The sequence below is a fragment of the Musca autumnalis genome, unplaced genomic scaffold, assembly GCF_047663935.1.
Source record: "Musca autumnalis isolate F117 unplaced genomic scaffold, ASM4766393v1 scaffold_1, whole genome shotgun sequence".
NCBI lineage: Eukaryota > Metazoa > Arthropoda > Insecta > Diptera > Muscidae > Musca > Musca autumnalis.
Genome location: NW_027411644.1, coordinates 35,770,471 through 35,793,246, shown reverse-complemented (window position 1 = coordinate 35,793,246; position 22,776 = coordinate 35,770,471). Strand labels below are relative to the sequence as shown.

General features: G+C 36.0%; 1 protein-coding gene across 1 annotated transcript; it reads right to left on the bottom strand.

Moving 5' to 3' along the window:
* Positions 1-10,685: 10,685 nt before the first annotated feature.
* LOC141397297 (dipeptidyl peptidase 9) lies at positions 10,686-18,893 on the bottom strand. The gene is made up of 11 exons (XM_073973411.1): positions 17,305-18,893; positions 17,023-17,239; positions 16,681-16,957; positions 16,343-16,622; positions 16,119-16,281; positions 15,729-16,034; positions 15,479-15,673; positions 15,105-15,416; positions 12,054-12,276; positions 11,794-11,986; positions 10,686-11,630 (listed from the first exon to the last, which is right to left on the bottom strand). The coding sequence occupies exons 1-11, from the start codon at positions 18,324-18,326 to the stop codon at positions 11,429-11,431; spliced, it is 3,390 nt and encodes a 1,129-aa protein (XP_073829512.1). The 5' UTR covers positions 18,327-18,893; the 3' UTR covers positions 10,686-11,428.
* Positions 18,894-22,776: the final 3,883 nt, after the last annotated feature.

The following is a 22,776-nucleotide window of genomic DNA, read 5'->3' as shown; positions in this document are numbered from 1 at the left end:
CGCAATTTGGAAATCATCTATTCATTCTGCCCAGGTCCTAAGCTGCTCTGCCTGATTGCCTTGCTTTCCTGCTTCATTTTTGACATAATAAAGATAAAAGAATAAAGAAGGCCGAGGAAATTTCGAACTGGGTTGCCCTTTTCTTTTTTATTCTTTTATCAGAAGTAAGCAAGGTTAGCTGCCTTGCCTGGTTGACTTGCTTTCCTGCTTCATTTTTGACATAATAAAAATAAAAGAAAAAAGAAGGCCGATCAAATTTCGAACTGGGTTGCCCTTTTCTTTTTTATTCTTTTATCAGAAGCAAGCAAGGTAAGCAGGCAAGGCAGCTTATGTACTCACCCCTTAAAGGCCTCTCCGGCCGGCTTTCTTGCTCTGCTTCATTTCTGACATAATAAAAATAAAAGAATAAAGAGAAAAAGGGCAACCTGGTTCGGAATTCGCTCGGCCTTCTTTTCTCTTTTATTTTTATTATGTCCGAAATGAAGCGGAGCAAGAAAGCCATCCGCTGAAACTTCTTATGTACCGAGGCCTTAAAGGCCTGCGTACATAAGCCGCTCGGCTTTCTTGCTTAATTCATTTCTGGTAAAAGACCAAAGACCAAGTTCGACCTAATTGAAATGTGGTTCTGACATTTCTTTATTGCTTTACCAGAAATGAATTAAGTAAGAAAGCCGAGCGGCTTATGTACGCAGGCCTTAATGGTTCAATTCAATAATAGGGTAGTTCTTAAAACGTACTTGGAAAAATACATTTTGAAATCCTCTAAAATAGAATAGATTTGAAGCAATATGTAAAAAAATAAAACGTTTAGGTTGAAAAAAAGTATTTTATGGTAGCAAATTTCGAAGATTTAAATATGTTGAGTAGGCCTTATTAAACATTAAAAGCCTTATTTATTACAAAAAAGGTACAATTACACCTGACTGTCACTTCTACCAAGAAGTAAGGGCTTGCCCGCGAAAAAAATGCGACGTCGTAATGTTGCAAAAAAATCAAAACGATCCGAGAGTAGATTTTCAACAGTACAAATTTTGTGTGGGAGGTACACGAAGGAGTATACCGATTTAGTCCATATCATAGACTAATGAAGACATAGAAGCCGGAATGCTCTCACCGACTAACTAAGAAACTCAATATAAAATGCCAAAAAATACAACTTAACAAATATTTTGTTCTGACAAAAGACTACATAGGGTTAGCTTTTGATGGGAACTATATCCTCACATAAAAATATCCAAGAAAATATTGCAATTTTCCCCAAAAATCTTTTTTGAGTTTTCGGGTTTGAGTGACTTGACTGCGGAAAAATTGAGTGATCCGAAGTCTATGTCTTCATTAGTCTATGTCCATATTCAAATCTGATCTATGCCTGGAAAGTAATATTATCATATGCAATTCGGTTATGCCCTTAGAGAGTTACCCATATTTTTAAAAAATAAAATTCTTTTAAAATCAATATTTTGGAACGTTGAAAACTACTAGAATCACCGAATTATGGAATATTTTCTATGAATCGATATTAATATGGAAATACAAAAAATTGGGAAAAGAGAAAAAATTCCGCATGGAATTTTTATTCACGATAACATTTTAGCGAAAATGTTTGATCTTTTGTGGGGGAGGTACCGGAAGGAACTTTGAGACAGCCAGACAGACGGACGGACATGGTCAAATCAACTCCAAATTGTCTGAAATGGATTTCGTTCAAACATACTTGGGGTCTAAAACCTTGATTTCGATGAGGCACAATTTTGGTATACCTTCTTTAGCCGAAAGGTTTAGGGTATAATTAGCCATCTATTCATAAAATCAGGATATTTAGCCGACTGATTTTTCTTAATTGCTTTCTATGTAGAAGAATCAGATTTTCGAACGCAAACATTTTCGCTGAGTGCAACTCGAGGTCCAAACAGCCTTATTTTTTATGATCTACTGTTTAAGAGGAGAGGGAAAGGATACCCTTTCATGTTTAGAAGAATAGCAAAGAAACGTAACTTGCAGAACACCTCCTTACAAATAACTTAAGTCTTTCTTCATTAAGACAAAACAAATCATGCTTCTAACTATAAACTGTATATGAGATATGTGCTACAAATTGTTTGAAATTTTTTTCCAATCACAAAAACTGATACATTTTGGAGATAAAACCCAACTACACAATATTTAATACACACACACATACACATAACAGAATACACACCAACAATAGATACAACTACATACACACACATATGTTTACTATGCAAACAATAGATATTTTTTATACTAAAAAGACTGAAATATATAGTTCCTTTGTTTTTATGTAAATTTATTAAAAAAAAAATATGTAACGAAATTAATTGTTATGTATGTGGATGTAGTATAGACATTCATACACATGGAGAGATTAACGTGATATGTGGACTAATATGCTCCGAGATTGGTTTATTTATAATAAAATAGGCTTTGCTTGGTCTAAAATTCAAGTTTTTTGTTGATATTTTAAAAATTTTGAAGGTTAACTTAAAAAACTTCGATCCCTTTTTGGGACTCCAAACAGTTAGTTCTACCTCTTACTTAATGATATTTATGCTCCATTTAAACTAAAATTTGAAAAAATGTTCAAAGTCAAAAGAGTTTTAACTCTTTAACACACTTTTATTGCCCTCAACCCAGAAGTCTTAACATAACCTAAAAACAAATTGCGAGATTTCCAGTAATAAATACCTTAATCCTAGCATAAAGACACACATTTTGGACATAGGTCCTTAGTCCACATGTTGTTACCTCTAAATGATATGCCTGTGTATACTCATACAAATACATAACCAAAAAAAAAACATTTAAAGTAAAGTGGGGGAAATACACAAAACATTAACCTAAAAAATTAAAAAAAAACTAAAGAATTTTTCATCTTCTTCTTATTCTTAAACTAGAGAATAGAACAACTTTTACTTTTTATGTTTTTAGAGTTTTTCACTAATTTAAACACACTGTGTTTTCTTTGTTTTTCTTACCTATACTCTACTATTCTATCTTACGATTTTGTTATAATTTTTCCAATTTCGAAGAAAAAACAAAATATCAAAAAAAATTATTAAACACAAAACGACGAAATAGACGTTTGGTTGTTGTTTTTTTAACAAGTAAAAAAAAAACTAAAATTCAATATTATGTTTAGAATTTTTTTATATATATTTATATTTAAATATTTGAAACAAAATAGATATGAAAAACCAATGTAACAATGTATACACATACTTTGGTAAACATAATACTTTTAGTTGTAAATTTATTAAAATAAAATTAAACTAATAATAATAATAAACCCTCTAGTTTGTATTTTGCATTAATAAGAATAATTAAACAAATAATAATAATAATATTCTACATATTAAATTAATTATATATTTTGTTATTTTATATTTAAATATATTATACATAAAAATAATAATAATATAAATAAATGAAAATAAAGTGAATTGTGTTTAGTACATACAATAAATACAATGATAACTATACATAAATATACATCTACATATATACATACATATATTTATATAAATATATTTGTTTCTTTTTTTTTATTTCAAAAAAAGAAAAGATTAAATATTATTTTATGCATTAAATTAAAGAGAGAAAATGAAAGAAAAAATCTTTAAAAAAAAACATGTGTTTTATTTCCTAGAAGGACCAGAAAATAGAAGGCACAGAAAGGGAAGTTTCATAGATGACTTTACCATAAGGAGATTATAATCCAAACTAACAGGCATGTCACAGAAACCAATTCCGATCGAAAGTGGAATTGATTCCGTATTTAGCTTCTTCAGAAACCGAAAATTTTTTTTCGGAATGAAACCACTTTTAGTTTCTCAAGTGGAATTGTATTTTTTTTTTTGGAAATATGTCACTTTAAAACACTGCAAAAACACTTAAAAATAATAAAAATATTGTTTAATTAAAAAAATCACATTTATATTTATATTTTTTTATCATTTTTGTTTAAAAAATTCGCACATTTCCATTATTTCTCAATCAACAAAATCATATGTTAACAAAGTATTGCCACATAATGTTTCATTGTAAATTTGTAAAAACTAGACAATCCGGCATTACGAATCATAAATTAAAACAATGATAAAAGAAAACAAGAAAAAACTCAAGGAAGGTATTTTTCAATGTAAAATTGATTTTTTGCGCCTAAATTACAGAAATAGAAAAATTGAAAATTCAATAACGAAATTAACTTTATTTTCGCACAAAAAAGGCATTCTTTAAACACAAGATTTTCACAATTCCACTTCTACAGTGTTTTGTAATCATATGTTTTTGTTTCGTTTCTTTTGATTCCTCTAATGTTGCCATATTTATACAAATAATACGATTTTCGGAATTCACCAAATCGAAATCTGAAGAAGCTAAAACAATAACGATTGAAATGAAATTACGGAATTGAAACCATTCCGATCGGAATCTGTGACATGCCTGTAAGTAAACTTTTCCATCTTACCGATCTTTATAATCCCAGCCTTTAGGCTAAAAAGGGTATCTATTACTGTCATACGACCAAAATTGTGCCTCATCGAAATAATGGTTTTAGTATGTTTGGACGAAATCCATTGCAATTTTTCAGGGCAATCATGAATAAAAATTCCGTGCGGAATTTGTTCCCTTTCCCCACTTTCACAATTTTTTATTTCCGTATTAATGTCCAAAATGGGAATATTTTTGTCGATTATGCATGAATTTTCCAAAATTAGGTGATTCTAGTAATTCTCTACTTTTTAAAATATTGATTTTTTTAAGTATTTCACCTTTTAAATTATTTTCAGTGCGGAATAATACTTACTTAGCTTGCCCATTACAGGACATTTGTTCCATAGGCCGAACTAAGAAAAGATCTCCAATTCTCTCTATACATACATCATCACGGGTAGTATCAGTGTTTTGTAGAGCGTTATTTTTGTTTGCCGAGATGTGGCTTTGTTTTTAAACTGCTTACTTAAACCAAAGTAGCATCTGTTGGCCAATACAATTCTTCTCTTTATTTCACAGCTGATGTCGTTTGTTGTGTTTACGGAGGTGCCGAGGTAGACGAAGTCTTTTACTACTTCAAAATAATAGGAACCAACTTCCACAGTTGGTAAGAGCTCAATGGACGCATTGCGCGTCGACACCATTAACTTTGCCTTCTCACCGTTTACCGCCAGACCCACTTTAGCAGATTCTCCTTCGACCTTCATAAAGGTATCAGTTACTTCTTTTACTGATCGTCCCATGATGTCTATATCATCAGCATAAGCAAGTAACATGTGGCTATTGGTGTAGATTGTGCCACTTCTTTCGGCGTTTGCCTCTCGTATAACCTTTTCCAGCAGGATGTTGAAGAGATCACACGAAAAGTTGTCTCCTTGTCTGAAACCTCTTTTGGTACAAAACTCTTCGGAGAGATTCTTTCCTATTTTAACTGAGTATCTCCTGTCAGTTAAAGTCATTTTACAAAGCCGGATGAGCTTTGCGGGGATACCAAATTCAGACATGGCTTGGAATACCTTTGAACGCAGCGGTCTGTCGAAGGCTGCTTTATAAGTGACAAAAAGGTGGTAGGTGTCGATCTGCATCTCTTGGGTCTTCTCCAGGATTTGCCGCAGGGTAAATAGCTGGTCAATGGTGGACTTGCCAGGTATGGTCCAATTATCTCGTTGACCGTACGCTTTAGCCGTTTGCACAATATTCCTGACACGATCTTGTAGGCAATAGGGAGTAGACTTATGCCACTATAGTTAGAGCATACAGTCTTATCTCCTTTCTTGTGGACGGGGCACAGGATATTTAGGTTCTAATCGTCGGGTACTCGTTCTTCCTGCCAGATGGTGCTAACTAGCTGATGAATAACCTAATCAGCGTGTCGCCTCCGGTTTTGAACAGCTTGGCTGGTAAGCCATCGGGTCCTGCTGCCTTATTATTCTTCAGCCGATTTATTGCTGTCTTTACCTCATTTTGGCTGGGCGGTTTACATTCAATACCATCTTCTGGGATTGGATCTGTGGTATCTTCGTATTCTTCGCTGCTATTGGATACCAACAGGTTTGAAAAATGTTCTTTCCATATCCTGAGCACACTATCTATATCAGTTGCCAAATTACCTTGCTGGTCTCAACAGGAGGATGAGCCTGTACCAAAGCCATCAGTTTGATGCTTGACTCTTTGGTAGAATTTTCGGACTTCATTCTGGTTCCTGTACATCTCGATTTGTTCACACTCCTGCTTTTCCATCTCCCTCTTTTTCCTGCGGAAAAGACGTTTCTGCTCTCTCCTTGTCTCCCGTCCGGTACGTGTTGCTACGGATTGTAAAGTAGTCCTATATGCCGCATTTTTCTCTTCAGTAACAGCACGACACTCCTGGTCATACCATGGATTCTTTGGTGGAGGTCTCTGGTATCCAAGTATGGATTTTGCGGCTGTTTGCATGGAGTGGGCAATACTTTCCCATTGCGCTGATATGTTATCGGGATGAGGAGTGCTTTGATTAAGCAATTGGGCTAGTTGAGTGGAATATGATGTGGCTATCTGTTGTGATTGCAGCTTACCGATGTCTAACATTCGTGTTGTGTCTGTTCGTACTTTGTTTGCTACGTTTAACCGGGTGCGTACCTTTGCTGCAACAAGGTAGTGGTCCGAGTCTATGTTTGCTCCTCGGAACGAACGCACATCCAACACGTTCGATGAATGTCTTTCATCTATCACAACGTGATCAATTTGATTTCTTGTTTTCTGATCTGGAGACAGCCAGGTGACCTTATGGATGTTGAGATGTTGAAATCTGGTGCTGCTAACTACCATGTTTTTTGCCGCTGCGAAGTCTATCAGCCTCATACCATTGTCAGATGTTTCACTGAACTTTCCGACTGTTGGGCCAAAGATATTCTCCTTTCCAATTTTGGCATTAAAATTGCCTAGAATAATTTTAATGTCATGGGCAGGACAACGGTCATATGTTTCTTCTAAGCGCTCATAAAATATATCTTTGGTCAGTTCGTTCTTGTCTTCAGTGGGAGCATGAGCGCAAATAAAGCTGATGTTGAAGAATTTTGCTTTTATTCGAATTGTAGCAAGTCTTTCATTCAATGGTGTGTAGCTGGAAACCAGGTGTTTTAACCTCCGACCAACTACAAATCCGCAACCACACTCATGCTTTATGCCATGGCAGCTATAATACAGTGCGTCACCGCGTCACCTTTAGGTGTTGTTGTGACGCCTTTCCCGTTTCATCGTATTTCGTGTATGGCAGTAATGTCGGCCTTGTACTTTTCAAGTACATCTGCCAATGCGTAAACTGCACCTTCTCTATAAAGAGTGCGAACATTCCAGGTGCAGATTCGCAGATCATGGTCCTAAAAACGTTTGCGGGGGTCGTCAACTTTTGAGGGATTTGTTTTTCTTTTCTTTTGTTTTTTCATAGTAGGCTGCTGTTTCTAGGGGAGGGTTACTAACCCTGCGCCCAAACCCAAGCTTTTAACGTTCTTATGGGTGAACGCGCGGCACATTTTAGCTCACTACCTTTAACGGGTGTTAAAGACAGCTACCCCAGGTGACACCATGGGGAGGTCAGTGTCCACTTGAGATGAAAGAGGGACCAAGATAAATCCTGGACTTTGCCATGTTACAGCCGGTCAGGACCGTTCCTTGGTATCTTTCATTCCCTATGTCACAGTGCGGAATAATTCCGTGGGAAATATTCATGATTGCCTTGATTATGTACTCGATTTAGCCATGACTGTCCGTCTGTCTGGCTGGTGCTCACGATAACTCTCGAACGAAGCGACCGATCCGATCCAAAATTTGACATTTGTAATATTTTGTCTAAACTTAGCTTAAGTTCGAAGATGGTCATATCGGTGCCCTCCTTTCGCTACCTTCACCACAAAAGTTAACAAATGTTCGCTAAAATGGTGTGCACGATAACTCTCGAAGGGAGTAACCGAATTGCTCATAACGTTGCATATGGTCATCTTATTTTCAGGCATAGATCGGGTACAAATATGGACTATATCGAGCGTTCCTTCCGGTACCTCCCACACAAAATTCGGAAATAGTGATGTTTAAGATCTGTTCGCGGATCGTTTTGAAATTTATTTTGGCGTACTGTCCTTTCAGCCCCCTCTACGATGGTAAAAATTTTTTGGGGGCAAGTCCATACTTCCTGTGATAATGGCCTAAAAGCTCCAAAAAGCCTTGACCTCACCAACTAAAATGACAAATCTGCAAGATAACTCTCGCTGGGAGGGTCTGATTGGTTCAAATTTTGACGTATTATTTCAGAGATGGGATGTTTGTGGAACAATTATATATTATATTATTATTTCATCCAGTCATGTAGCAGGTTGGAATATGGACTACATATGTCCCGTCCTTCAGGTACCTCCCACACAAAATTTAGAAGTTTAAATGTTTTTAAAATTTTCCAAAAAGTTCTTGCCGGCCCTCCCGCACAAAATTTGGAAAAAGTAAAGATTAACGGCTCGTCGCGCATCCTTTTGAAATTTTTTGCAACGAGTTCTTCTTGCGGACCCTATTACGATGGCGCAATTTCTTTTTTCTTATTTTTCTTATACATGGTATTATTTCTTACAAACTCGGATTATCACGCATGCCACAGAAACCAATTCCGATCGAATATGTTTTTGTTTTGTTCCTTTTGTGCATATTTACATTAGGCAATTTTCCTTGCGGAAATTGTCACTTTGTAGGTGAGAGAGGGTGTTGAGAGGCAATGGGTTACCATATGCCTTAAATTAATAAATAATAAAAAAACAAATGGGCTGACTTCCGTATCGTCATTAGCTTTGTATTGTTTAAACTTCGTCAAAATATTTCAGTTGCACACTCATAAATTATTCCTCTGTTCCTGCCGTTAAAAAAAAACATAATAACCCGCACATTTGCAGACATTTGTAAAGCGACGGACGATACGGAAGTCAGCCATGCTCTTTTTAAACCAAGGCATCCGTCCATTTCCATCTAATAAGAATATGCAAAATCCGAAGTCTACTATTGACATTTTTACAGTACATTTTGTATGATTTTATTAAGCAAACACATGTCGTTTATAAATATTTGCAATACTTTTGTCTTGTAGATGTCTCAAAATATGAAATTTCATAAAAATATGAAATTTCTTGAAACTTTTTTTCCCACAAAAAGACACCAAAAACCTCCCACAATTCAATACAGAGAATGCATACTTTTTTCCCATGGGAACAAATTTCCAATTCTTCGTTCAGAATGAGGGGAGATGGGAAATGGGGGAAAAAACTCCCACAAAATTTTATTCAGAATACGAAAATGTTGGTCATCTCTTTTTAAAATTTTTTGTTTTTGTTAGGCTGAGAGTATTTGGCTGTCAATAATCCCGGCTAATTTTTTTTCACTTGTTTGTTATGACCACGCTAGGTTTAAGTCGGCCATCCGACTAGCTATCGGTCTCAGGAGGTCCTCAACCCGCCAACCTAATTCTGGGTCTAACAAGAACTTTCATTATTTGATACACAAAGACACTACACAAAACAAAACACGGAGAACATTCAGGGCAATCATGAATATTTCCCTCGGATTTTTTCCGCACGGAAAATAATTTAAAAAGGTGAAATTCTTGAAAAATCATTATTTTAAAACGTGGAAAACTGCTAGAATCTCCTAATTATGGAATATTCTTGCCTAATCAACAAAAATATTCTCTTTTTGGACCTAAATACGGAAATAAAAAATTGTGAAATTGGGGAAAGGGAACAAATTCCGCACGGAATTTTTATTCATGATTGCCCTGATTATGTGGAACTTGGGCCCTTGGTGGTCAGACCCTCACACAGCCCTCCCATCCTTGGTCCACGAATCCATTTCTACTATTTACGTGAACCCCACAAACTCCTTTTACCTTACCTAGAAGACTCACGGAAGCTCCACTGTCTAGCAACCCCTTTAGACTCTTTCCTTTCAGCAGAATTTGGGCATATAGACGGGGGTCCGGATCGTTCATATCTGCTCTAACAATTGCCTCCACCGAAAATCGTTTTATCTTCCTTTGTTCTTTCTTTGCCGTATTTTTAGAATGCGTTTTGTTTTTCGACTCTCCTGCTCACCTGGACAAAATATCCTCTCTCTTACTTGATTATAATTCTTCTCTCTTTCCTCCAATGGAATATGATGCCCCAACATAGCATAAGGGTTATTAATATGGAGATCAGTATCCATATTAATTTGATCAAGCCTCGGAATGATTTGAATTTGCCCTATATCTCGGGGTTGTCTGTCGGGCGTGGTTAATATTTTTTATACAACTAGAACTCCCCATATGATACTATCCTGCCCGCCGGCATCGTTTAAGCTTTTCAAGATGCACAATTTCCTTCAACATTTTATCGTGTGCTCCAAAACCGTATTGATATGAATCAGTTACTATTATTTTTATTATTGATCTTTTTTGTACATAGATCAGATCTTCAACAGCTCTGCTGGTAATCTCTTGGCCCATGTTGCCAGCACCAAATGTATAAAAACCTCAAAAAATATGTAATTCCAAATTTTACTTCCTCTCAAAAAAAAAACACGGATGTTTTTTTTTTTTTTTTTTTTTTTTTTTTTTTTTTTGTTTAGGATTGCTCAATTTTTCATTTATATATGTTTGTTTATAAAAAAAACATTCATAATTTATGTTTATTTGTTGTTTTAAATTACAAAAATATATTGAAATAAATTTTGAACGAGCACAATTAAATAACAGGTTGTCTTCATTATTGTTATTAGATAAATATATATTTAATACACATTTCCCAATTTTGTAAAGTGGGTACACGTGTGTGTTTTTTTATTTTTGTTTCTTTGCTTATCTCTTAATAAAATATTGATGACATTCCTGGAATAGTATTTATAATCAGTTGTTTAAAAAAATAATAAAGAATATCTTTGCACATTGCATTTTAAACGTTTAACAGCCACTAAAAAAGAAGCAATATATTTTTTTAAAGTTAAGGTTAGGAGAATAAAGTAAAAAATTAAAATAAGAAGTACAAATAAAAAGGTGGGAGGGGGAGGGGCGAGTGAAAGAAGGAGCAACTGATTTTTGTTTGCTTTGCGTTTTTTTAAGGAGGACTAGTTTGGGGAAGAGGAATTTCTTTTTTCTTGAAACAAGTACAACAAATCAATGTGAATGTACAATATTTAACGCCAAAAATCTCAAGTACATAAATGTATTTATAATTATTTATATTTATATATAGACGTAGGTATTATATGTTGATGTGTGTAGAATTGCCGTCTTCAACAAAATGTCTTCGAATGTGTTTGTTGTTGTTATTGTTGTTTTGCATTTGCTTAATTGTTTGATTCTTTTTTTGTTTCTGGTCTTTGCTTGGTTTTCGTTCTTTTTCGTAATTTTCCTGGCGCCTCCTACTTATAGGTTCTGCAAAAATGATAATAATTTAGTCTCGTAATTCTTATTGGATTCCAGATTACGTAACGAATGACGTTCATCGGGAAATATGTGCAGAGTATAGGGTTTGTTTGCTTTATTCAGGGCATTGATAAGCTGAGATGTATGGAAAAAATGTACATTTTCATCGATGAGGCCGTGAATGAGCAGTAAACGATTATCTCTGAAAGAAATCAAAGAGAAATCGAATAAAAATTTAATCGTACAAAATTTGGAGAAATTAACTTTAAACAATTCAAATTAGATGCATACTGCAATTAAATTTTGGAAAGATTTATCGTAACTACAATGTATTCCCATTGAAATTTGAATCTAGCTACACTTACTCATCAGGAAATAATGGTATATAGTTGAGCACCGAACCAGCCGTGTAACCCGATTTATTATTTTGTGGCAAATCCATATAACGCTCTGTATAACCCGTATCATAATATTCCCAATTTGTGACTGGTGCACCAGCAATAGCTATTTTAAATATGTTCGGATAATGCACTAAGCCCATAAGACTTAAATAACCACCTGTAAATAAGAGAGAAAAAGTTAAATTTTTTTTCAAACTCATAAAAAAAGGATTTTTATTACTTACCATATGACCAACCGTGTATGCCAATGCGATTCATATCGATATAGCCCAGCTGATCTGCCAATATTCTTAAAGCATGCACCTGATCAGCTAACTCCACTTGGCCCATACGACAACGTATATGGCTTTCAAACTTCGTACCACGATGTCTGGAACCTCGTGAATCTATACAAATGACACAGTAGCCCTGAGCGGCAAGCATATGCATGCGCAGTTGATGTTTTCCCTGGGAAAATATAAATATTGAACATAAATTATTGAATATCTTACGCAACAAGTTAACATCGGTTATGCTGACATTCATTTACTCTCAGCCAATGACTGTAAAGAAATTACATTTTCGTTGGTGACCGAAGAGGATTGGATGTTTCAAGCGTAGGTTTTCATTCGTAAGTTGAAAGATGTCACAAACAGATGGCCTTACTTTTCCACAGAAAGATCCAATCAACACAGTCTATAATATAGGTGACCAAGAAGAGAACGACTAAAATAAGAATGTATTGTAGAAAACGCAATTATTGCAAATGTATAAGGTCAAACAAGCCCGAAAAACATCTCACCGCCGTGCCAAGCGTGAACATGGTCTATATGAACAAAATCCATAAGCCGTCATGTGTTACAGGAACACCACTTAGGCGGAGTTTTAGGAGCTTTCGGGCGATTATCAAGGAGAAGAATGTCTGCAGAACAAAAGGTGGACTTAGCCGCATATTCGTGAGGAAGTTTCCAGAAATATGACAAATATTTATGTTGTGACATTTCGAATCCATATCTCAGGAAGTATTGGCTACCGCAGGGAAAAAATCATGCTGTTGTAACTATTATCGCAAGGACTTGCCGCTAGGACAACAGATCCGAGAAGTGGCCTTAAACTGGATTTGAGCTAACTCTTTTGTCCACTTTTGTGGAGGAGTTACCTAATGGTATATGCGGTCATGCCCATCTTGGAACTAGATATAAGCTTGAAAGTCACTTCTATCGATAGTTGACGTATCCGCTACCATTTTTAGTTTGCAACCTGTTTTTTAGAGCTTTCGGTCCTTTTTATCAGGAAGTATGGAGTTGCCCACGAAAAACAATATATTATTCTAAGCAGGGCCATTACGACTACATTCAGTAAAAATTTCGAAACTATCCTCAAACAGTCCTCAAACTGCACTAAAGCGAAAACTTTTGTGATGGAGATATTCGAAGAAATTTGTACAGTTCATCTATGAACTTAACTTAATATTGAAAACAATATTACGGTGTGGAAATATTGTACCAATTTAGTCACTCTTTTCGATAGTTATCTTGACCACCTGCCATTTAGTTGGTCATCGTAGGATTTTAGAACTTTCTGGTTGTTGTGTCACAGGAAACATGGACATGCCCCCGAAAAAATGTATCATTGTAATAAGAATCGCAAAGACTACCTTCAAAGCTATGCTCGAACAGGCCATAAACTACACTTAAAATTGTTGAACTTTTGTGAGTGGAGTAACCGAAGGATTTGTCCGATATAGGCCTTCTTAGAACTTAATGTGCATATTGGGGGTTATCATGAATGAAATTTCCCCGTGATTATTGTTTTTCCGCCGTTGCAACATAAGGGAGAAAGTGAAAAAATTCACAGGGAATTGCCGTTCATGATAACCCCCATTACGATTTGGGAAGTTTCGGCCAAATTGGATTACCAAATTAGTAATTGTAATATGAAATAATGTTGTAGTTTCTTGCTGTGTTGCGATGCCAATTGGCCAATAGGCTTTTATCGCAACGTATAAATAAATAAATAAATTGGAGCCGACAGGTCTTTCAGAGCCAACAGGTCTTTTAAGAGTTGTTGGGTCATTATCGTGTAATCAAAACAACAAGAACTAACTTCGGTCAAAATTTCAAAACGTTTCTTGAGAACGTCCTGAAGTGCTTAAGCGAACCTTTTTGAGCTTTTGTAAGGGAGAAACAATACGATGTGTAAAATAATGGACCAAATCGGTTACTCAAATCCAGAATCATCGTAATCAGCTGTCATTTTATTCAGTAGCCCTAATGGATTTTTTAAGTTTTTCTCCCTTAGGTTTATTGTAATCAAGACCATAAGTACTACCTTCGGTAAAAATTTTAAGACGATCCTCAAACAGGCCCTTAACTGCACTTAATCGAACATTTTTTGTTTTTAGAGCTTTTTGGCCATTATCGCAGGAAGTAATTAGGACCATAAAAATACCTTCAACAAACGTCGAATCAAATATTTTTACACTTTTGTGGGAGTGGAACTTAACGTGAGTTTCAAAGAAATATTACGAAGTGTAAAATTTTGAATGGTAGAAAGTATGGACTTACCTACAAAATTTCTTATTTTATTGTAATCAAGACAACAAAAACTATAATCGTAAAAATTTCAAAATTATACTCACGATGTACAATGTTTGGTTCCGACTCGCCGATAAAAAAGTATACCCACCCATTGAGCATTGAGCTAATATGAATCGGGGTACACTCATTAATATGAGAGAAGTCTCCCTTGACCTTTCTGGGAATATATTTAGGATTGATTTAGAAAAAAGGGCATAAATTGAATACTCTACCAGCTGGCGGAAATATCTGAAATGTTTACCACAGAAAGTCTTAAATCCCCGGCCGGCCACTTAGAAAAACCTTACAATTTAAAAAAAATTTTCAGATTTTTTCCGTCAGCTGGTAGAGTATTTAATTTGTTCCGAAAAAAGTTTCATTCCCAAAATAATGTGTGTAAATTTCTGCAATTTTTGAAATGCATTGTCCTTTGAAGTCATTTCAAAAAATGACTGAAGACATCAATTCCCATTGAACCACTTAAAGCGTGTAACCCAAATCGTCAAAGCGGATCATAAATAAAATATGCGAGCATTGAACCCAATTTGTTACTATATAGCAATAACATAATTAAGATTTCAGAATGCGTCATTTACAATCCCAAACCTGTGGAGATAAGACACACTTTGTTTACCCATCGCTTAATTCTTTCGAGGAAAGATAACAAATCACAACGTAATTTTAAATAAATTTGAACGTAATTTAAAATTTACTCACCTTAAATGTATTATTAACTGTTTGCACTTCTGGACCACCATAAACATTCAATACAGTTGGATACTTAACACCCAATTGAAAATTATGGGGTTTGAACACCATGGCGTATACAATCTCTCCCGAAGGCAGTTGTGGCGAATAGATTTGTGGACAATACTGGGGTTCTGGTTTACCACCTTCATGTAAATAGCCCATCAATGATAGTTGAATACCATTTACACCACCATTTTGACACGTTTGAACTAAACGCATAACTTTGCATGATGGTAAACGTTGAATATTGCAATAGATTTGTAACATTAATTGACAAGACTGTAAAAAAATGGTAAGTTGTCATGAGTTTTATAAATTTTCCACCTTTCCATTATACATACATCATCAAATTCCACCACATATGAATAACCAGATTCTGTTAACTGCCTAATGTGTTCGGGTCTTTGTAAACTAACGACATAAAGATGTTTTTCCAGAGGAGTTTCTCTTAAACCTAAGAAGTACACAAGCTGTTGCTCTTTATCAACCCATAAATTACGACCAAGCACTTCCCATTCACCGGAAGTTAAAGCAACCTGTATAAATAATTTAAATAAATTAAAATAACAATTAAATATTTTGTTGTCTTACTTTATTAATAATCCTTGGATGTAGTGTTGCACCATCCATAATATCTGCTTGATTTTCTGTATTTGCACCATGGAACTTTAAGCGTTGACTATTATCGAAAGCACTGCCTGGAGAACTTGTAGCTGCAACATTCTCATTACAACCATTTAAGGGTTTGGGACAAAGGCTCGATGTTATTAAATATAAATGGCGAAACCCCGTCTCTTCGGAGGCCCAAAGGAAGGTTACTGTGGTGTCGGTAATTTCAAGGAAATATAACAAATCATGGACATTGATCCATGATTCCGATGATTGAGTATATATGACCTGCGGTGGAAAAAAATTGAAGTTGATAAAAACGAAACCTGGTAGTTTTGGGGGTAAAGCATTTTTGGTTTATTAGCAACTTGCCTGCAGAGGAGATATCGTCCTACAAAAAGGACTTTTCCAGCTGTGATCGGTTGAGCCCGATGGTGATGATGTGGAACTACTATATGTTTCACAGAAATTATCTACTGGTATAAGTATTAAGTCCAAACGTTGCTGTTTGCGGTCCATTCCAGCCATCCATACACTGAAAAAAAAAAACAAATAATATTTTAAAACAATTACTATGAGGATTTTTTCAAACTCACTATTTAGAATCTGGTGTCCAACCAACTCTTACAATATACTCTAGCCACGGCAGTACACCTGACAATGAATATGGCAAGTCTTTGATGCAGACATCACTTATTTGCAAGGATTCATTTAAAATGAATTGAACCATTTTTAATTTAGATTTCGCATTGGCTGTGCCAGTTCGAGGAAATCTATATTCTTCCATTTCGCCCGGAGCCGCATGAGCCGAAGGGAAGGTATATAAACAAACATCGGATTCATCTACCTCTTCATAAACAATGCGATATATGCCATCTAAAAAGAAAATAGTAAATTAACAAATTCTCTTAAATTCCTTTTTGTCAGAAGTTACCATCAGAATGTGGTTGCCACCAATAACCCTGATAACGGCTAAACTCTTCTTGCATAACATAAGATGGCAGACCAGCACTGAGGGGATCATCCGCAAAAGAGCGTCGTCCATCATGGGCAAACGTTAGACGTTCCTCATGGCCACTGAGTGTATGAGTTACCCAAATGTCGCAACCGCTTATATAGGCTATTAAATCGGAATTTTGTGGACATATTTGTGGATCCAAAGCAGCCCATTGGGGACATGTGCGCAATTGTATGGGGAAGAGCGGGCTATTCTGTAAATTCAATTTGACAGTTAACCAAATCAAAATGTTACTTCGGTAACAATTACTATACTTACATTATAACCTGTGTCCAGACATTGATACAAATCATTGAAACATGGAAATACTATTTTGCCACTTGGCTTGTGCAATTCATACGACGTTATGCCCCAGGTTGAAAGACGTTTACGTTCCTGCATTAACTGAAATTCCCTTGACCAAACATTCATGCCGCTACCACCTGCCGTGGCTACGCTAGACAATGGCTGTTGCAGTACTACATTCCACTGGAGTCTACAACATAGAATTTACAACCCGTAATGAGTCATCTTTAGAATAGAGCCACATCTTTAACCCACCTTTTGCCGAAATTACCATAACTTCCCAGAAATCCTGATTGCATTGTTGGCGATGATGCATGTGACGAGGGCGGCGGCGATCCCATTCGTATGCTGCCACTATCATTTGGACTATCTGGTGAAGCTAAGTCATCTGCATTATTTGTCGTTGTGGTATTGGATAAATTAATGTCTGTGTACAAGAGTGTTGTCTCCCAGGCATTTGGTGGGGTGCTCAAGAAATAGCAACGCACCCTACCATCGGATAGTGTGCGGAATTGTATGCTCGAGGGTACCATGCTGGACAGATTTGACATTTGTTTACGTATCTCATTAACAGTTGCCTTAATTTCAGACCAACTTTTTTTGGGTGTGGGCGCAGGGATGTGACTATCTTCACCATCGTCTTCCTCGTCGTCGTCCTCGTCACAATCTTCATCTTCGTCATCAAGTTCGCCATGCGGTGGAGTGGTGCTAGTCGGTGAACTGAGATGATTCGAAATGGCCGAAGCAGCTGCAACCACGACTTCTGCCGTTGTGGCGGAAGCGGCTGCTGCCGCTGCTGTAATAGGTGATGTCAAAGAATTGAAAGCTAAACCAATGGAAGAATAGAACGCATTGGCCGTAGAACCGATACTTGTTAAACTTGCAATTGAACTGGCTCCACCCAAAGCTCCACTAACTAAACTTGCAGTTGAAATGGCGGCACCACCACTTCCAAGTGCAACTGCTGCCGAAGAGCTGCTGGAGCTTGGAGTGCTGGCAGCACTCTGACTCTGACGATCACCTGAAACACGAGATGTAAAACCATCCAGGAGATTGGCAAATGATGAGGTATTGCGTTCAATGGGTGTTGGTGGTGATGTAGCTGAGGCAATTGCTGACGTAGTGCCTTGGGAATTGTTGCTACCGCTGCCACCGCCGCCAATACCGCCACCTTGTATAGCTGAAGCAACATTAATACTTCCAGATGCTGAACTACTGTTGGTTGTTGATGTTGACGACTGCATACGATTTCTATGCTGTGTCATGGTGGTGTCCATTGTTTTTTCCTTCCTCCTCTTCTCACACACTCAAGCTTGCACACGGTCCGCTTTTTTCTTGGCAAACTCCACAAAACAACTTTCTAAAAATATTCGACCAACAGCAGCATGGATTTTGCAATTTTGCAATCACACACAAACTAATTTTTATTTTGTTAACGACACAGGACACAGTGTAACCGAACCGTTCGTTGTGTGCCCTCTTCTTCTGAACAGTGTGCTCTGCTGCTGCTCCCTTTCTAAAATTTCCTCCTTGTGAGATTCCTTCTTCCTGTCAGATTCGCAATTATCATCATATTGCAGACCAAGATTTCTACGAGTTAGCTTTTCTTTGTCTTTTTCAAAATTTTTATTTTTTGCACTTTTCCGTCCGTGTTCGATCAGAGAAAAACAATTTTTTGCAAATTGATAGGGGTCTATAAACAGTTTTTCATGAAAAGTGCTGTCAATGCGCAGACTTGTAAAGTAAAGACTAGTCTAGTTTGTTTCGCAAACTGTAGATGGTGCAAATATATGAACAGCCTGTTTTTGTAAAAATGCTTGCCTGTCACATGAACCGTTCGTACTAAAACGTACACGTCCAAAATTTGGTTCTTGTAAAATTGTGCGAACCATTCGTATATATCTAAAAGCTTTCGTCTATTTCGGAAAAGCTTTTATATTTCAGGGTTTCCAAAATGCTTATTTTGTGAATTTTGCATCCGCATCGGCGCGTAATATGTGTTGCTAAATGGCAACCCCGATATACTGATGACAAACAAAAAAGAATCCCACGGCAGCGGGTTCTTTCGTACCGGATTGACCGGGAACCATAGTGTTTCGGCCAGCGGCTGCCCGGCTTCTACGTAGGTTTTTATGCTGCTACAACAACAACAACAAAAGAAGACAAAAATTTAAACAAATTTGTTAAAAATATATCCCATAATCATGGTTTAGTAATAAAGGTTAGCCAAAGCTTTATGTCAATTTAAATTTTTTCATTCGAGTATGCCTAAAACTTCAAAACAATATAAACAAACTGTTTATGTGTGTGTGGTGTTTGAATAATATACCAAACAATTTTAAAAACAATCGAATTCAATGATTTTTAAAATTGTTTTTAGACCATTTATATGAAAGAGATTGGTGAGATTTGCATTGAAACAGTCAGTTGATCATATTCACAATTCGATTATGTGGAGAAGACATAACTCTTCATTCATTTTTATCGTTTTTTATAAAATGCTCAAAAAATGCATTGTAAACAAACTCACTTGTTGCTTTTATTTTGAAGTTTTAGGAATTCAAGAAAAACAAGGGTTCTATAGATTTTTTTCATTTAAATCTACCTCTTTACTTATACCATGCCCATAATATGAAGAATTGGTAGTACTTCTTCTCCTGTGCTTCTGTGAAAATAAATAAAATGTCACTCCCCACCAGTTTGGGTTTTGTGTCATTTACTACTCTAATAATTCAGTTTTCATTCCAAACGATGGGTCTTTTCCATTCGTCTATTTCTGACGTATTCGTTCGTCTGATTTTGTTACGAAAACCAAAAAATTACGAAAATGAAAAGCTTTCATTTGTTTGTCACACGAACACAAAAGTCAATCGCTATGAAGACCGAATTGTGTATTCGTTCATGAAATCGACGAACGAATGGACAAAAACTTTTTACAAAAACAGGCTGTAAGGCCAAGGCACATACTGTCCGTAGAACCACATGAAAACCACATCATGTTTTAATAAGAAAGGTTAGCCAAAGCTTCCTGTCAATTTAAATTTTTTCTTTCGACTATTCCTAAAACGTCAAAACAATATACACAAGCTTCGTTCCAGAACTAAAAAGTTTTTACACATTTAACACATTTTGAACTTTTTTCCCCAAAATGCGTTCCCGTACACCAAAAAAGTTGCAAAATGTTCATTTCTCTTTGAACAAAAATCGCGCTGAATGGCTCTCTCTTTAGAAACTTTTTACACGACAAATTTGAGCGAGCAAAAATGTGCAACATGTTTGCCGGCTTCCGATAGGCTGACACGCCGACTTTGACATTTGTTCCAGTTTTTTGACTTTTCTGCCATTTTTCCGTTCCCGTACATTTTGGAAAAATGTGTGCGTTGAACTAATTTTGGACGGTTCTCTCTTTTGCACATTTTACCATTAAAAAAGTACTGGAACGGAGCTACAATCTTTGTATGTGTGTGTGAATAATATGCCAAACAATTTTAAAAACAATCGAATTCAATGGTTTTTAAATTCGTGTTTAGAATATTAGTATGGAAGAAATTTGTCAGCTTATCATTGAAACAAACATTTTATCATATCCGAAACTCGATTATGTGGAGAAACCTTGGCCCTTCATTCATTTTTCGTGTTTTTTATAAAATGCTCAAAATTGGTATTGTAAACAAACCCACTTGTTGCTTTTGTGTTTACCAATTTTGATGTTTTGGCAATTCAGGAAAAACAAGGGTTTTATAGATTGTTTTCATTTAAATCTACCTCTTTACTTATACCATGAACCACATCACTTACACATTTTTCATGTGGTTGTTGTTTTCAACGCGCAACGCGACACACAACGTACCGTATGTATTTGGCCCTTTATTGCATTGGTGTACAAAAAAATTGAGACGCAATTCATAGGAGAGTGAACAACGGCTGAAAGCTCTCATTTGAATTCGTTAAGCGCTCGGCACATACGATGCGTTGAGCGTCGCGGTACAACAACCACATGAAAAAAGTGTAAGTGATGCCAAGTTTTTTGAAAAACAACAATGTGGCTGACGCATTAAAAGCTTTGTTCCTTTACTTTTTTAATGGTAAGGGTGGTAAAAGAGAAAAGTGTCAAAATTGCTCTCTCATGAACATTTTTACCAGAAAAGTAAAGGAACGGAAAAATGGTAGATCTGGCAACAATGTCAAAAAGAAACATACAAAAATCAATTTTCGTCTTTTATTTCACAGTTTTTAATTTAGTTTTGTCAGCGTTCGACTTTTTCTTCTGTTTTTCGTCCAGTTTCGTCGTTAATCGTCAAACAAAAGTCGTAAAATCAGTTCTGCCATTTTTTACCTGCAGAAATTTTGCTGGTAGCCCGTGGTAGAAGAGAAACCCATTTTCGCTCTCTCGCCACTCTCACTCTCTTAAAAATTGCTTCCAGTTTTGCCACTTTTCGGGGTTAAGGAACGCTTTGCAGGTTAAAAATGGTAACAAATGGTTAAAATGGTAACCTAAGGTAAGTAAAGGAACACAGCTTTTATGTTTAATTTTTTCACTTCCTTATCCCGTAGGTTTTTATTACTGTCCCATTTCATGTTTTGTTGAGTCCAATTTACATATGCATATTAAATGATTTCGTTTTACGAAATCCTAGAATCAAATGAAGTGTATTTACATCTGTTTCTATGCGTCATTTGCCCAGCAAACCAAATGTCTGATGTCCGACACGTCTGAACAATTTCGGAAGCAAAGTCGTTCAGATTTCGTTCCGATTTCTAAACGATTTTTCGAAGAGGAAATAGTTCAGATTTTGTACCGATTTCGTTCAGATTTCGGAACGAATGTCGGATAGAAATTTCCTTTCCGAATTTCTTAAGGATTTTCTTCAGATTTCGTTACGAAATCGGACCGAAATCGATCCGATGTCGCTGCGACATTTTGTTCCGAAATTATGTCAACCACTTCATACAACTTTCGTTAAGATATCGTTACGATTTCGGACGATACGTCCGATATTTTGTTCCGATTTCGTTACGAAGTCGGTACGATTGGTTTGCTGGGTTGCTTACGCACACAATCGCACATACACACTTATACAATAACACAAACACACGCACACAATATATTTATTCAGAAAAGAATTTCACAACACAAATGTGTATCAAATAACTTTAATTAATTCCAAAAACAAAAAAAACATAATTTTTGCAAGTTTTTTAACTATTTATTTTGACTTTCGTCATCGTTTGAGTATTTTTGTTTTTCTACAACACACACAAACAAACAAAGACATCATAAAATAGTTGCATTTTTTGGTAGTTTATGACGAAAAAGCAGGGTTGCGTATAATAGTATGGTGTTTTCGTGCGTTGTTTAGAATAAATGACGTAGCTATCGTCATTTATTTTTGTATGGTAAATGACGCAAAATGTTGCCTGTTTCAGCAAATAAATGACGAAACAGCTCTAAATGACGAAAAAGTTGATAATGTAAATTGGACATTGGGCTTTTGTTTTTAAAATACAAAACACACACACATGCAAACAATAACGTTCTGTCATAGTTGGATTTGTTCAACTACCAAAAAGTATACGCTCGACGTATTGCGGTAGTTCTCATAAGAATACATGTGTTCTACTTTTTTCACCACACACGCCCTGGGTATACGTCCGTATATAGGTATGGGCCTAAAAGTTTTCATTTCACATGTTCATAGAAACAGAATTGAGCCCCGGGACAAACCA